The 17558-nt window shown below is 41.8% G+C and overlaps 1 protein-coding gene across 2 annotated transcripts in view; it reads right to left on the minus strand.

The window, feature by feature from the left end:
- Nucleotides 1-4064: 4064 nt before the first annotated feature.
- LOC143768695 (free fatty acid receptor 2-like) overlaps nucleotides 4065-17558 on the minus strand; it is a 34497-nt gene continuing 21003 nt past the window's right edge. The window contains exons 1-2 of one of the 2 annotated variants that reach the window (XM_077257338.1): nucleotides 8347-8383; nucleotides 4065-5810 (exon numbers count right to left, since the gene is read on the minus strand). In XM_077257338.1, the coding sequence (XP_077113453.1) occupies nucleotides 4835-5794 (960 nt within the window). In that variant the 5' untranslated portion in view covers nucleotides 5795-5810; nucleotides 8347-8383 and the 3' untranslated portion in view covers nucleotides 4065-4834. Of the gene's footprint in view, nucleotides 5811-8346; nucleotides 8384-17558 lie in introns of those variants that run through there. The other variant, XM_077257337.1, reaches the window with a different exon arrangement.

A 17558-nucleotide genomic window follows, 5' to 3' on the forward strand; every position in this document is an offset into this window, starting at 1 on the left:
AGCTGTGATGCTCTGCTTGTTCTGACACCTGTCTATCAGAGCTGTGATGCTCTGCTTCTTCTGACACTTTTCTATCATAGCTGTGATGCTCTGCGTGTCCCGACACCTATCTATCATAGCTGTGATGTTCTGCACGTCCTGACTCCTTTCTATCATAGCTGTGATGCTCTGCGTGTCCTGACACCTTTCTATTATAGCTGTGATGCTCTGCATGTCCTCAGTCCTTTCTATCATAGCTGTGATTCTCTGCGTGTCCTGATACCTTTCTATCATAGCTGTAATGCTCTGCATGTCCTGACTCCTTTCTATCATAGCTGTGATTCTCTGCTTGTCCTGACACCTTTCTATCATAGCTGTGATGCTCTGCGTGTCCTGACTCCTTTCAATCATAGCTGTGATGCTCTGCATGGTCTGACACTTTTCTATCATAGCTGTGATGCTCTGCGTTTCCTGACCCCTTTCTATGACAGCTGTGCTGCTCTGCATGTCCTGATACCTTTCTATCATAGCTGTGATGCTCTGCATGTCCTGATACCTTTCTATCATAGCTGTGATGCTCTGCATGTCCTGACTCCTTTCTATCATAGCTGTGATTCTCTGCGTGTCCTGACTCCTTTCTATAATAGCTGTGATGCTCTGCATGGTCTGACACTTTTCTATCATAGCTATGATGCTCTGCGTGTCCTGACACCTTTCTATCATAGCTGTGATGCTCTGCCTGTCCTGACACCTTTCTATCATAGCTGTGATGCTCTGTGTGTCCTGACACCTTTCTATCATAGCTGTGATGCTCTGTGTGTCCTGACCCCTTTCTATCATAGCTGTGATGATCTGCGTTTTCTGACACCTTTCTATCATAGCTGTGATGCTCTGCCTGTCCTGACCCTTTTTCTATCATAGCTGTGATGCTCTGTCTGTTCTGACCCCCTTTCTATCATAGCTGTGATGCTCTGTGTTTTCTGACCCCTTTCTATCATAGCTGCGTTGCTCTGCATGTCCTGACCCCTTTCTATCATAGCTGTGATGCTCTGCCTGTCCTGACACCTTTCTATCATAGCTGTGATGCTCTGCCCTCTTTCTTTTAATGTGACATTCACGGGTGATGCAAGGACATGTAATAACAGGCAATCATTTGATTTTCGGGGGAAATGTTCCCTAACGTTTTGCTTTCCATGAATCACCGGGGCTGCTGCTCTCTGGTTGCTGATGTGCACAGTGAAATCTAATCTGCTGTCTCTGTTTTTGATGTTACAAATTCAGCGCGACGGACGACACTCCGGAGAATTTCCTCCATTACTTGCTAGGGTCACATTAAAAGGCAATAAGAGACCGGAGAAGAGGCAATGTTTCTGGATTTGGTCAGTAATGTAATACATTTCTGCTTCACCTGTTGTGCCGGAGAACAAAAAGGTCAAAAAGACAGATGTCGGAAACTTAGTACTGCGCCATCCTGCTGACACAAAACACCGCTCATGTAATACAACAGCAATAGTGTTACTTGTCTGCCATACATCGCTTTTCTAACTGACCATCCACTATAATAATAGTGTTCACACTGACCACTAGGGGGCACACAATACACAGTCTCTAGCTGTTTGACGCATCAGTTTTCAGCTGCGCTGTACACACTGAATGTTAGTGGGTGGGATTATAACTACGTCTACTGTGCTAGAGACTAGATATGCAAGATAACACCACTAATAATAATAAATACTCCAGTCTACTTTACTGCTAGAGACTAGATAGGCAAGACAACACCAGATGGCAGACAATATCAAAGTCTTTTGTACTGCTGGAGGCAAGATAGACAAGGTAACACCACTAATAATAAAAGAATGGAGAAATAATATAAATACTCCAGTCTACTTTACTGCTAGAGACTAGATAGGCAAAATAACACTACTAAGACCACGAGAAGGCAGACAGAATACCAAATGCTCCAATCTTTTGTACTGCTGGAGACTAGATAGGCAAGATAAAACCTTTAACGATAGCAGAAGGTAGACATAACACTAATACTTCACTCTATTGTATTGATGGAGACTAGATTGGCCAAATAACACCACTAAGAATTGTAGAAGGGATACTAAGTACAAGTATTCCACTCTATCATAACTGCTAGAGACTGGATAGGCAAGATAACACCACTGCGATTATCAATAGGCAGACAGAATATCAAATACTCCAGTCTATTCAACTGTTGGAGATGAGAAAGGCAAGATAACACCTCTAATGATAGCAGAAGGAAGACAGAATGCAAATACTCTATTCTCTTGTACTGCTGGAGACTTGATAGGCAAGATAACACCACTAAGAACTGCAGAAGGCAGACATAATACAAACATTCCACTCTACTGTAACTGCAAGAGACTATATAGGCAAGATAACACCACTAAAAATACAAGAAGGCAGAGAGCATACCAAATTCTCCAAGTCTTTTGAACTGCTGGAGACTAGATAGGCAAGATAATACCTCTAACAATAGTAGGAGGTAGACATAATACTAATACTCCACTCTCTTGTATTGATGGAGACTAGATTGGCAAAATAGCACCACTAAGAATTGTCGAAGGAATACTAAGAACAAATATTCCAATCTATCACAACTGCTGGAGATTAAATAGGTAAGACAATGCCACTACGAATACCAGAAGACAGACAGCATACCAAATAATCCAAGTCTTTTGTACAGCTGGAGACTGGATAGGCTAGATAACAGCACGAAGAACTGCAGAAAGCAGACATAATACAAATAATCCACTCTACTGTAACTGACAGAGAATCGATAGGCAAGGTAGCACAACTAAAAATACCAGAAGACAGACAGCAAACCAAATAGTCCAAGTCTTTTGTACAGCTGGAGACTGGATAAGCAAGATAACACCACGAAGAACTGCAATAACCAGACATAATACAAACAATACACTCTACTGTAACTGATAGAGACTAGATAGGCAAGATAACACAACTAAAAATATCAGAAGGCAGACAGCATACCAAATACGCCAAGTCTTTTGTACAGCTGGAGACTGGATAGGCAAAATAACACCACTAAGAACTGCAATAAGCAGACATAATACAAACAATCCACTCTACTGTAACTGACAGAGACTAGATAGGCAAGATAACACAACTAAAAATACCAGAAGGCAGATAGCATACCAAATGCTCCAAGTCTTTTGAACAGCTGGAGACTCGATATGCAAGATAATGCCTCTAATGATAGCAGAAGGTTGACATAATACAAATATTCTTTTTTGTTGCACTGCTGGAGACTTGATAGGCAAGATAACACCACTAAGAAGTTCAGAAAGCAGATACAAATCAAATACTCCACTCACTTTTTTTTTTTTTACTGTAGATGAGAGTGGCAAGATAACAAACACTAAGTATTGCAGAAGGGAGTCTGAGTACAAACATTCCACTCTATGGTAAGTGCTAAAGACTAGATAGGCAAGAAAGCACAACTATTCATAGGATAAAGACTGCATGCAAACACTCCACTCTATTGTATAGTAGAAGACTAGATAAGCAAGATAACACCACTAAGCATAGCAGTAGGCAGACTACAAATGCTTTATTCTCTTGGAGGGAGGCAGTATTTAAACTTACTTTCATTATGATAGAGGCAGACTTGGACTGGCCCACAGGAGCACAGGAGAATTCTCCGGTGGGCCACCACCCTCTGATATGAGCAGTACTTGGCACTATATACTTGAATCACTGTGTACAGTCAAAGGAAGCATCTTATTAATTTATCAATCTGCCCAGTTCATTGTTATATACATTTGTGATTGAGGATAATGTCACATTAAAGTGGGGCCCTGGAATCGGTTACTGGTGGGCCCTTGGTACCCCAGTCAAATGCTCAGAGTCGCAGCATTCTTTAAACTCTCACTCTTGTTGCCCACAAATCTTCCAAGTCCCATGTATATAAACTCTACCTCCTTAGAGACCACTTTTGTGGGTAATCTCATGAAAACTGAGATGATTGACGAGCTGTCAACTGCTGGTTGCAGCTTCCTGTTTGGTAGGCATGGAGGAGAAGGTGACAATCACAGAAGCACAATTCTTTACAGTTTTATTACACATAATATAATCTCACAGTAGAACAAATCTCCCAGATATGGTAATGGAATATATCATGAGTTCTGGTACCATGGTCTAGCCAATTGCCAAAACCATGACCCGATTTGGGAATTTTAGAGTGTATAGAATATAAATTGTATCAGTCTGATATTCTCAGATTAAACATTTATTCATTCCCTCAATCAGATCATTGTTGACATAAAAGAAGACTGTGCTATGGTGTAAGGTAGATAAATGGTGGGGCTACCTGGTGACTTTGACCACGCAATATGTGAATATGGTCATACAGAAAACTAGGAAGCTTTCTGCCAAAGTTTGGTGGTAGAAGTAGCAATGTGCTGCTCACAACGTGACCATATTTACGCTCAGTAGTTACAAAATAGTAGCAGGTCTACAATTCACTAGGCAGCCCTAGCCTAAAGGTCTTAGGAAATTCCAAGGATAATCATAATAGAGGCATCTCATGTGGCTTCGATGAAGACCAACTCATGTTGACACCATCTCCATCTCTCTTCCTTTTTGGTCACCTTGATGGAGTGGGGATCAATTGATAGATGAAAATATGGTCCAGGTCCTCCTGTTCCAGGATAGGGCATGTGTTATTAGCAGATTCCATCTCCTCTATGGACACCCATGGCAAAACCCAATGTAAACATCGTGCCTTACCAAAACATTCCTCTCCGAAGGTCAACACTACGACACAACAATAATGGAATGTGCAACTCAAATAAATAAGACAACGCTGTCAGTCTTTAAAGCTGTCTGAAGCCTGTGCAGGACCCAGTTTTATGCTTTGCTTGTCTATTATCCTATGTAGAGCTGGACTGGGATGGCAAACGTGTAACCTCATCAAGCAGTGTTTGCAAGAGTGCTGGACAGCGGTGGAGGAGAAGTAGAAGATGACCGGGTCTAGACTCGCGTTGAACGTACTTAAGAGTAAAGCCTTTTCCCTCCACTTTAAATTCTCCTTCTTTACAAATCCAACCAAGTGAGAGACGTTGTAAGGGGCAAAACATATTGCAAAAACACAGAGTGTGGTAAGTACCAAGCCAATAGCTCTCTGCTTCTTGTCCTTGTGGATGTGCGGAGAAGATATGAGGATCCTGATGAAGCTTCCATAGCAGAAACAGGTTATAAAGAAGGGGAGGCAGAACAGGAGGAGACTCAGCTCTAGACGAAATGGTAGAAGAACTTCCAACTGCTTCTCGGTGAAGTTATCATAGCAAACAAACCGATCACTACTGATGTTGGAAGCTTGGTAGTACTCGGTCACATAGACAATGCTACAATGGGCAAACGAGCAGACCCATAGGAAGCCGCTAATTGCTACGGCATAACTTGGCTTACGGTAGAGTTTGTACTTGAGAGGGAAGGCCACTCCAAGGTACCTCTCCACGCTGACCGCGGTGAGGAACAACGTGCTGGAGTAGATGGTGCTGAAGTAGAAGAGACCACTGAGTGGACAGAGGAACGATGGCATTGACCATTGACCTTGGAAGACCTCTGTAACTTTGAACGGGAGGAATGTCAGGAACGATAGGTCAGATATAGTCAAGTTGAAAAGCAGAACGGCGTTGGGGGTGGCGTTGATGCGTAGCTTCCTAATGAATGCGTGAAGGGCGAGGAGGTTGGCAGGAAATCCCGTGACGATCGTTATAATGTATATTGCCAAGTACAAGTATCTTTCTTCTGCTGCTGCCGCCATGGTGACATCATAATCTCTAGGAAGTGAAATTAGAGAAGAATTAATGAGCGATTTTCAGACAGGAACAGATCTACAAGGATCAATAAAAGTCATTACAAAGATCAAAGCTATAGGTGACTATACCCCTAATGTTTGGCAGTGATTCCAAGGACACCTCCTGGTTATCCATTGGTGGTTTACCCTCTAGATGACTTTTCACCTTAGATATCTGTTGGCTCAACACTCATTGGGCTGTATTTGATTTCTTCTGATCCCCCATACACATGTCTTCTTAGCTTGGCCAAGCATTAATATGTTCTCAATGGAGAGAAGAGAATCCAACATGCCTTATACTTTTCTTTCCCCAACATCTTAAGTACAGAAAAGGCAAGACACTTCAATACCCTTTCGATGGTTAGAACTAGTAGTATGGCACTGTTACATTTGAGAAAAAAGAACCAGACCAAAAATTGTGCAGAACTGTCCTACAAGTTGGGTGAGCAAGTGGCGGGCCTTCCTGTTCTCGGCCTGAAGAACTTGATGTATAATTGCTCAAAGCACAAGTTCCTTATTGATATAAAAGTGATAACATGTGAATGAGATCTCTGCAAAACCTATTTTAGGATTTTATGGTTTCCTTCCTTAGATTAAACAAATACTGTTCACAGGGAAGCCACTTGAGTGGAGGAGGAAACTAGAATGATGTAGTTAGCCAACGATTCAATACTGGACTCTAGACCATGGATGGTTGCATTGACTTTAGACCATGAATGGTTGCATTGACTTTAGACTATGGATGGTTGCATTGACTTTAGACCATGGATGGTTGCATTGACTTTAGACCATGGATGGTTGCCTTGACATTAGACCATGGATGGTTGCGTTAACTTTAGACCATGGATGGTTGCATTGACCACGTTGAATCTACCCTTACATCCTTCCAATAGATCCATACCTATATTTTTACAAATATGGCAACAGTACAGACCTGTGCTCAATACACTGTATGGATAGAGGTAATGTGTGTTAATCTCATACATTTTGCTGTTACTGATCTGGAGAGTTTTTGCTCAGTTTCTGCTCCAAAAACTTTGCGAAACACAATGTGTGATCAAAAAAAGGAACTTTTTCTAGCATCTCTACCTGCACATTTATGTTTGCTCTCCCTGTTTCCCAGTTACTGTAAGATTTCTACATTTTAGCAATTTTCAGCTGCCCTTTCTATGACACGGATTTTCTCACCAGAGGAAAAATAGTGTTATGCTCCACCCATATTATTACAGAGGTCATCTCACTTGTCGAACATATGAAATATACTGTATATATATTTATTTGGCGCGAATGCCATTGTTTTCCTGAATCCAGTGTTATTTTTCTTTTCTTCCTACGCCTCTCCATTCCTGAGATATTGCCTTTTCTTTCCTGTATATAAGTGGGCGTGGTCCTCAAGGAGACGCCCACAAGGAACCATGGATGACCACACCCTATTGGTCGGAAAGGATAGATTTATATACAGGGAAGAAGAGGCCATATCTGAGGAACGGAGAGGCGCAGGAACAAAAGAAAAACATCGCCGGATTCAGAAGAACAGTGGCTTTTACACCAGGTGAAAAAAAATTACATTTTTATAGAAGTGTCAAATCCTGTTTAACAAAAAGTGGTTAGAAATGAGGCATTTTGGGATAGATCCACTATGATCAATAAATATCCTTTATGTCGATAACATTATGCAAATGAAGATTATTTCAGAATTTTAAAAAGTAATTTATTCCCCCCTCATCAGTCATCAAACATGGCGGTGACACCATTTAATCAGATCTGGATTTCCGATGCTTCATACAAGACTAATGACAGGAGTAATAATAACAGTGACAGTTACAAAGTATCAAATCGTCTGCTGTAAACATTCCGTCTCATGTAAGAGAACCCGACATCCCGAGTGTTCCGCTGATTTGATTTGCTTAAGTGCTGTAATGATCGTGCTGCCATGGTGCCAGGGGAATATCAGAGCCAAACACAGACATCAGTCATCGCCAGCCTGCAGATACATTGTTTCATCTCCTAGCAGGTGGATATACATATGTACACTGATCAGCATTAATATTGGAGATTTCAGCTTAAAAAAGGTTAATTTTTTTCCTACTTATGCATGTAATCAAGGTCTAAAAATTAATTTTGCAATCGAGTTGCATTAAAAAATGTTGCACCATTTTTTTTGTTGCCATTTTTAGATTCTATCTTCCTCTCCCTTTTGCTGGCTGCAGAATGAGTTAACTGAGAATCAGTCAGTCAGCCCTCTGCCTGATGGGAGAGTTTTTAACTCTTTTATCTGTCTTTTTTGAGCTCTTCTCAGCTCATTCATGACAACAGACCACAACTGCAGAAAAAAAAGAGCCTGTAAAAGACAAACGGTGCAAAATGTTTAATGAAACCCAATTGCAAATTATTTTTTTAGCTCCAAATACATGGATTTAAGTAAAAAAAAAAATCCAAAAGGTGGACATCCCCTTTAAGAAGTGATGGTTTGGGCAGCTAATTTTGGGTTTGCACAGTGAAGCAGAGCAGGATCTGACCCTGTATGAGTGTATCTCGTGCTGCGCCTTCATAGCGATCCTGGTCCCAGCTGTACTCATAGTCTTCCGGAAACCTCACAATGGATGTGTGCAAACATGATGGAGTCCCCGGAGAGTCATCGAATGATCTCAGTGGAAATGTTTCTTCCTCTGTTCCGTTCTTTGTTCTCAGGACCCTTGATCGATGGGATTGAATCTGTCTACATTACCCCAATGGTGGCCCTTTAGTGTATTTAGGTGGAGCCCCCGTTTTCTGCTTTTTAAGGTGGAGGAGCGGAATCCAATCTTAAACTAATAAAACTTATCGTTAAAGAAAAAGTTCTGAAACTTTTCGGACTTTGGGGACTGATTGAAATGTCAAACTCATACTTAAGCAAAAAGTTTGGACAACTTTTCAAACTTTTTGAAAAGTGAGGGTGGGGGACGTGACCATGCACACCCAACAAATTTATCATAATTTATGCCCAAGAAGTGGGGTAAATTAGTAAGGAAACATCGTCCAAAAGATGCGATAGTAGACACAAGCAAGTTTTGGACCCCCACCAACAGCTGATACATTATTGCAAACTTTTTAGACTAGTTAGAAATGTAATCTTCTGATGTAGATACCTGGAAAACACTGGGTATAAGTGTAACAAACCCTCAGCTGTGAGAAGTGTCAGGTCTGCACTAGTTCTCAGCTCTGCTACATCTGTATAGTACATAGCATAAGGAATAGCAATGTGCTTTAAATGATGGGATTATGGAAGAAGATGAAATGGCAAAGAGGAAACAGATGACCCGAAATTGACAAATTGAAGTGAGGCCCATTAAAACGAGGAAATGAGGCCGTTAAGCTTCCATCTCTCTGACGGAAGATGATCTATGGTGTCATTTCTGTGGACACTTGAGATCAGTAAATCCAAGTCCGAAGTGATTTATATAGAGAGAAGAGTGAAAACTCAAGTTTCCCAGCAAGTCGAGTCTTCCCGACCATAATATGGAAAGAATATTAATAAATAGGAGTGGTTAAAAGTATGTGAACCCTCCTAGAGGCTCCCAACATTCTCTGGACTTTTCTGCAGCAGATCATCTGATGTTCACTCAAAGTGACTGTTGCAGCCATAACCTGATTTAGTCACTGATTGGCTGCAGTGGGCACAAGTGTAGATGGCACATGATCAGCTAATGAGGGACCAGAGAGCCTCAGAAATGGAATCTCCGGTGATTGGTAAGATGAATATGACATTCATGGCTGGACAAACCCTTTAACTACAGCGCCAACATTTTATAGTGTTTATCATGCAATATCAGAAACCATTGACCCTAAAAATGAGGGTATGATGACACCGTGTTTATTCTTAATTATGCCAGACAAATTATTAAGTAGGCTCAGGGACATGAGCATGAACATTGGCTCTTGTTGCAGATTTAATTGATGTTTGTTGATTTGTTGAATGGTTACCAACTACCTATTGTTTCAGTCCTTGCAGCTTATTGTTCTGCTATCCTTAAGGGACAATTGTGCAGGATAATTGAACAATCGATGTTTGTTAATTTGGTGAATACCGGCTGACTATCTATTGTATCAGTCCATGCAGCTTTTTGTTCTGCTATCCTTGAGGGACAAATGTGCAGGTTAATTGAACAATCGATGTTTGTTAATTTGGTGAATACCTGCTGACTACCTATCGTGTCAGTCCATGCCGCTTTTTGGACCAACCATACCCGTGACTCCAGTGATGTCAACATCCTTGCTACCAACTACGAGCAGTTTGAGACAACAAATCTCTTTTTTAGGGGGTCTGAACCCATCATAGAGGGCAATGTGAATTTGATGGGTAATAATTTGCAGATATTTAACCTATCATCCTAAACTTTGAGTGATGCACATCTTTCACTCCTTAAGAAGGGCTCATCTTTTGCTCCAATTTCGAGTTTTGATCCTTTTATTTCAAAAAAAGGACCTAAATCTATTTGCTCGTAAGCTGGCTCTACATAAATATCATTCAATTAAAAATAAAGATGGTCAAGATCTGAATAGAAGGGAGATGGAGGCACTATAAACATTGGAGTACTAAATACACGACAATAGACATTGCCAGGGCCGAGAGGAATACAATAAGGGCTATGATGTAGTCCACCATCCAGATGAAGTGCAGCATATAAGAAAGCAGCTACCCCTTACCCTGAAACGTCCCCGGAAGAAGCTGGTGAGGAAACGCGCATCGGGGTGAGAGGTGACTACTTCCATCTGAAATACTACTGACACCTCAAGTCAAGGTAATATTTCACAGATCACTTTGCTACTACTACATGTCTTACCAACCATTTACTTACCATTAAGATGGATTCCCTTTTTCTGATGAGTAGACATCTCCATCGATTAAGGAGTTGCATATTGATTGATACCTAGCTCATTGCTCTCCACGTTGCAGCTTACGATCTTTCACTGGAATTATTCCGACAATTAAATATATTTGAATCAATATACAATCTGTCATCCCTTGTCAGATGGTCCTTACTTCTAACTCATTTCAAGGACTAACTGGAGACCCCCTTTCTGACCCCTCATTGGCCATTATATTACATGCTGTTATTATATTATTGTTTGGGTCAATTGATTTGAACCTGGTGTATTTTAAGGGTATGGAAAATAGATGATATCGCAGCACTATTTAAAACTATTTTTGGAATCCTTCCCCTTTTTATAATTTTTGGTCACCTAAAAGCATCCTCTATATGACATTTCTGCTTAGAAACCTTCTGTTTTTAATTATGTGTGTACTAATAAAATAGAATTTTATCATAGATCTCTTCTCAACTCGATCCTTGATACCTGTGGCTTGAGTTAATAATGTTTGTCAGGAGTCTAAGAAGAGCCATTAGCAATATGAACGGATATTAGTGGTCAATTAGTCTTGTTTACTGTTTTGATAACAGATTTTTTTTCCATCCCAATGAATTTCAACGTCAAGGTAAATACTTGCCGATCTAAGGCCGTTGATTTTTTTAAGTCAGTTTTCAAGATACCTCTACTAGTAACGAAGAAACGATGCAACGCTACAAAAATGTCCTCCATCGAAAAATTCAAATCTGGTGGAATAAGACTACATTGGAGAACTATTTAAGTAAAATAATTGTCCCCAAAGGATTGCGCGTTCAGCTCTACCAAACATTTGATCTGGACGATGAAATTTCGACAAATAGATGGACTGAAACTCATTAAGGTCATTATAGATAAAAATGCCCTCTTGTTGGGTGAACGAGACATTGAATTGGACTCTCGACCAAAGACGTTACGAAAGGATATGCCTGGTGAACATCTCGATAACTGGTTCAAAGATTTGAACAGGGATGTCAATAAATGGGAAGAAGAAATCAGTCAGAAATATTTTCAGAACATGTAAGATTACGAAACCCTCATATTATACCACTGGCAACAACCCCCAAAAATGGCCTTTCCAGATACTTGACGTAAAGCTGGGTCAGATACGTCTAGTATCTCTGGAAATTAAATCAGTACCTCTGTCAGTGATTCAGAATGTCCCAGGGATTCATATTTGAGAAGTGGAAGCCGTCGTAAATTCCCGGATATATTCAACAAAGCACAAAGACCCAGAAAAAAAACTAAGAGCAATTTAAAGGTAATCAATTTATCTGAACATAACTTATTTGATATTCAATGTAACGTCCTCAAGAGAAGATTAACCTTTTCCCAATCTTCCTATCTAGACGCCATTACCTCGGTAAAAGATATCCATCTATTTTCCAGAAAGATTATTGTAAAGAAATTACATTTTAAACCAGAAATCCAGTCTATGTTTACTAGAGAGGAGAAAGAGGCCCTCAGAACATTTGAATCTCTAGAGGATGAAAATGAATCCACAGAGGTCAGTACCATCCCTCCCCATCTGTTTATATCAAATCCAGTAAGTTCCCTTCATTGGGACTTTGTTCTATGGTGGAAGTCTTTATGACATTGGTAACCAAGGAAATAGAATCCCTAGTAGCCATTCAAAAGAACCACCACAACTTTTCTAGGCAGGAGAGATTAGCCTTGGAAGAGTTAAAATCTTGGAATTATGTAATTTACAAACCCGGAACAAAGGCAGGAATGTTGTTATATGGCCAACACACATGTATGAAAAACAAGCACACAGACAACTGAATGACAATACTGTAAGTGCTATCGAAAACTGGCGTGTAACCATCTCCCCTCCTCCCAGAATGAACTGGCAATCATCCTGGAGAAAGCATACCATGCTGGCATCATATCCAAGAAGCTTCTGGATAAGGTCCATGACAGTCACGCCAAGCACCCTACTTTTTATCTTATACCCAAGGTACATGAAAACTCATTGGATCCCCCATAGTCTCGTGGACTAGAGGATTATGCAAATTGATTTCCGATATTGTTGACCATTTTTGATGCCTCTTGTGTCCATTCTTCCCTCTTTTATTAAAGATACCAACCAGGCCCTACAAAGGATTGACCAGCTCCACCTCGAAAAGAATATGATGATGGTAACCGCAGATGTGGAAGCCCTGTACACTTCAATAAAACACAAAGATGGTGTGTTGGCTACTTTTTGGTTTCTACATTCCAGAAATCTAAACAATGCTCTGGGGGAATTCTTCCTGACCCTCCTTGAATTTCTTCTAAAGCATAGCATCTTCATATTTGATCATAACATCTACCTCTTCCCCCAGACGATCAGACTGATACCTAGCCCCGACCTATTCAAGTGCGCTTTGAAAACCTCTCTCTTCAAACAAGCCTACCACATCAACTACTCAGTAAACTAACTTTGCCCTGTTCACTCCTTCGAAATATTACTCTGAATCTGCACTCTACTATTCATCTGTCTCCACACCCTCCATGCACACGATAACTGCATTTGATACTTGACTATTGCACTTAAACACACGGGCTGATGACCGGATCATGCAGCTTTGTATGAAAATCCCTATGTATTTGTTGTGAATTCCGTTCTTGGGCTCCATCCTGTGGTCATGAATGGCATTTTTGGGAGTTCTGCTCTTGGGCTCCCTCTGGTGGTTTCAAGTGGAACTTAGCAGCTGCTTTCACTAATCGGTGCCCTGGCCTTGTTATTTAACTGGGCTTTCGGCTGTAGTTGATGCCAGCTGTCAATGTTCCTTCCTGTGGATTCAGTCCTTTCCTGGAAGTTCTCTGTTGGCCAGTCCATTTCAGCTTAAGATAAGTTCTGCTAGTTTTTGGGTGTTTCCCTGCCTATGACCTTTTGTTCAGTTTAAGTTATGTCTCTTTTGTCCAGCTTGTCATCATGAAATATTCCAGCTAGTTGGAAGCTCTGGGGTTGCAGATTTGCCCCTCCACACCGTGAGTCGGTGTGGAGATTATTTTTGTAAACTCTGCGTGGACATTTAGTTTTTATACTGACCGCACAGTAGCCTTTTCTTTCTCTGTCTATTTAGATAGTAGTGGCCTCCTTTGCTAAAATCTAGTTTCATTTCTGAGTTTGTCATTTCCCTCTTCACTCACCGTCAATATTTGTGGGGGGCTATCTTTCCTTTGGGGGTTTCTCTGAGGCGAGACAGTTTTCCGTTTCCATCTTCAGGGGTAGCTAGTTCTTAGGCTGTGAAGAGGCGTCTAGGCAGAGATAGGAACGCTCCACGGCTATTTCTAGTGTTGGTGTTAGGAGTAGGGATTGCGGTCAGTAAAGTTACCACCTCCTTAGAGCTAGTACATTATTTGTTTTACCCACTAGGTCATTTCAGTGCTGCTCCATAATCACTAGGTCATATAGGTGATTACTGTCTGTAGAGCTGCCACCTCCTCTGAGCTTGTCCATGATTGGTTTTACCCACCAGGTCATCTCAGTACCACTCCGTAACCACCAGGTCATAACAGTACAGCTGGCCCGCAAAGTGTTAAATGCATCTCAAAAGAGGGAAGAGAAAGTTCTGAGTCATAGTTTTTTTTTCCTTGTTGCTTGTTTCGTCTTTTTTTTTCCCCTTGATTTTTGGATGGTGCAGAAGCTTGGTACTGATATGGAGGTTCAGGGTCTGTCTGCGCGTGTTGATCATCTCGCTGCAAGGGTACAGAGTATCCAAGATTATGTTGTTCAAACTCCTGTTTCTGAGCCTAAAATTTCTATCCCTGATTTGTTTTCTGGGGATAGATCTAGGTTTTTGAATTTTAAAAATAATTGCAGATTGTTTTTTGCTCTGAGACCTCGTTCCTCTGGTGACCCCATTCAGCAGGTGAAGATTGTTATTTCTCTGCTGCGTGGTGACCCGCAGGATTGGGCATTTTCTCTTGAGCCAGGGAATCCTGCATTGCTCAATGTAGATTCATTTTTTCAAGCACTTGGATTGCTTTATGACGAACCCAATTCTGTGGATGAGGCAGAAAAAATTTTGCTGGCTCTGTGTCAGGGTCAGGAAGTGGCAGAGATATATTGTCAGAAATTTAGGAAGTGGTCTGTGCTTACAAAATGGAATGAGGATGCCCTGGCGGCTATTTTCAGAAAGGGTCTTTCTGAAGCTCTTAAAGATGTTATGGTGGGGTTTCCCACACCTGCTGGTTTGAACGAATCAATGTCTCTGGCCATTCAGATTGATCGGCGCCTACGTGAACGTAAGGTTGTGCACCATATGGCGGTGTCCTCTGGACAGAGTTCTGAGCCTATGCAATGTGATAGAGTTTTGACAAGAGCAGAACGGCAGGAGTTCCGACGTCAGAATAGGCTGTGTTTTTACTGTGGTGACGCTACTCAGGCTATCTCTGATTGCCCGAAGCGAACTATGAGGGTTGCTAGTTCGGTTACCATCAGTACTGTACAGCCTAAATTTCTCTTGTCTATTACCCTGATTTGCTCATTGTCGTCCTTTTCTGTAATGGCATTTGTGGATTCTGGTGCTGCACTGAACTTAATGGACCTAGAATTTGCCAAGCGCTGTGGTTTTTCCTTGGAGCCTTTGCAGAGTCCTATTCCCTTAAGGGGATTGATGCTACGCCATTGGCCAAGAATAAACCTCAGTACTGGACACAGTTAGCCATGAACATGGCTCCAGCACATCAGGAAAATATTCGTTTTTTGGTGTTGCATAATTTGCATGATGTGGTTGTGCTGGGGTTTCCATGGTTACAGGTACATAATCCAGTACTGGATTGGAAATCTATGTCTGTGACTACTTGGGGTTGTCAGGGGATACATAGTGACATTCCTCTGATGTCAATTTCCTCGTCCCCTTCTTCTGAGGTTCCTGAGTTTTTGTCGGATTTCCAGGATATATTTGAGGAGCCTAAATCCAGTCCTCTGCCTCCTCATAGGGACTGTGATTGCACTATTAATTTGATTCCTGGCTGTAAGTTCCCTAAGGGTCGACTTTTCAATCTGTCTGTGCCAGAGCATGCCGCTATGCGGACTTATGTAAAGGAGTCCTTGGAGAAGGGGCATATTCGCCCGTCTTCGTCACCATTGGGAGCGGGATTCTTTTTTGTTGCCAAGAAGGATGGCTCCTTGAGGCCCTGTATAGATTATCGCCTTCTCAATAAGATCACGGTCAAATTCCAGTACCCTTTGCCTTTGCTCTCTGATTTGTTTGCTCGGATTAAAGGGGCTAGCTGGTTTACCAAGATTGACCTTCGAGGGGCGTATAATCTGGTCCGCATCAAACAGGGTGATGAATGGAAAACAGCATTTAATACGCCCGAAGGCCATTTTGAATATCTTGTGATGCCTTTCGGGCTCTCTAATGCTCCATCTGTGTTTCAGTCCTTTATGCATGATATTTTTCGGGAGTATCTGGATAAATTTATGATTGTATATTTGGACGATATTTTGTTTTTTTTCCGATGATTGGGAGTCTCATGTGAAGCAGGTCAGGATGGTATTTCAGATTCTTCATGCTAATACACTGTTTGTGAAGGGGTCTAAGTGCCTTTTTGGAGTTCAGAAGGTTTCTTTTCTGGGGTTCATTTTTTCTCCCTCGGCTATTGAAATAGACCCTGTTAAGGTCCAGGCTATTTATGATTGGACGCAGCCCACATCTGTGAAGAGCCTTCAGAAGTTTTTGGGCTTTGCTAATTTTTATCGCCGCTTCATTGCTAATTTTTCTACTGTGGTTAAACCTCTGACCGATTTGACCAAGAAAGGTGCTGATGTGGTGAATTGGTCCTCTGCGGCTGTGGAGGCCTTTCAGGAGCTTAAGCGTCATTTTACTTCTGCCCCTGTGTTGCGTCAGCCAGATGTCTCTCTCCCTTTTCAGGTTGAGGTTGACGCTTCTGAGATTGGGGCAGGAGCTGTTCTGTCTCAGAGAAGTTCTGATGGCTCTGTGTTGAAACCGTGTGCTTTCTTCTCCAGAAAGTTTTCGCCTGCTGAGCGTAATTATGATGTCGGCAATCGGGAGTTGTTGGCCATGAAGTGGGCGTTCGAGGAGTGGTGACATTGGCTTGAGGGAGCCAAGCATCGTGTTGTGGTCTTGACCGATCATAAGAATCTGATTTACCTTGAATCAGCCAAGCAATTGAATCCTAGACAGGCTCGGTGGTCTTTTTTTTCTCCCGTTTTGATTTTGTGGTCTCGTATCTTCTGGGATCTAAGAATGTGAAGGCTGATGCCCTGTCTAGGAGTTTTTTGCCTGATTCTCCTGGAGTCCGTGAGCCGGCTGGTATTCTCAAGGAGGGGGTGATTCTTTCTGCTATCTCCCCTGATTTACGGCGGGTGCTTCGGGAGTTTCAGGCTGATAGACCCGACCGCTGTCCTGTGGGGAAATTGTTTGTTCCTGATAGATGGACTAGTAAGGTGATTTCTGAGATTCATTGTTCAGTGTTGGCTGGTCATCCTGGGATCTTTGGTACCAGAGATTTGGTTGCCAGGTCCTTTTGGTGGCCTTCTTTGTCACGGGATGTACGTTCCTTTGTGCAGTCCTGTGGGATCTGTGCCCGGGCTAAGCCCTGCTGTTCTCGTGCTAGTGGGTTGCTTTTGCCTTTGCCTATCCCTGAGAGGCCCTGGATGCATATTTCCATGGATTTTATTTCTGATCTTCCTGTTTCTCAGAAGATGTCTGTCATCTGGGTGGTTTGTGACCGTTTTTCTAAAATGGTCCATTTGGTACCTTTGCCTAAGTTGCCTTCCTCCTCTGATTTGGTTCCTTTGTTTTTCCAGCATGTGGTTCGTTTGCATGGTATTCCGGAGAATATTGTGTCTGACAGAGGTACCCAGTTTGTTTCTAGGTTTTGGCGG

This window comes from Ranitomeya variabilis, chromosome 4 (genome assembly GCF_051348905.1).
Source record: "Ranitomeya variabilis isolate aRanVar5 chromosome 4, aRanVar5.hap1, whole genome shotgun sequence".
NCBI lineage: Eukaryota > Metazoa > Chordata > Amphibia > Anura > Dendrobatidae > Ranitomeya > Ranitomeya variabilis.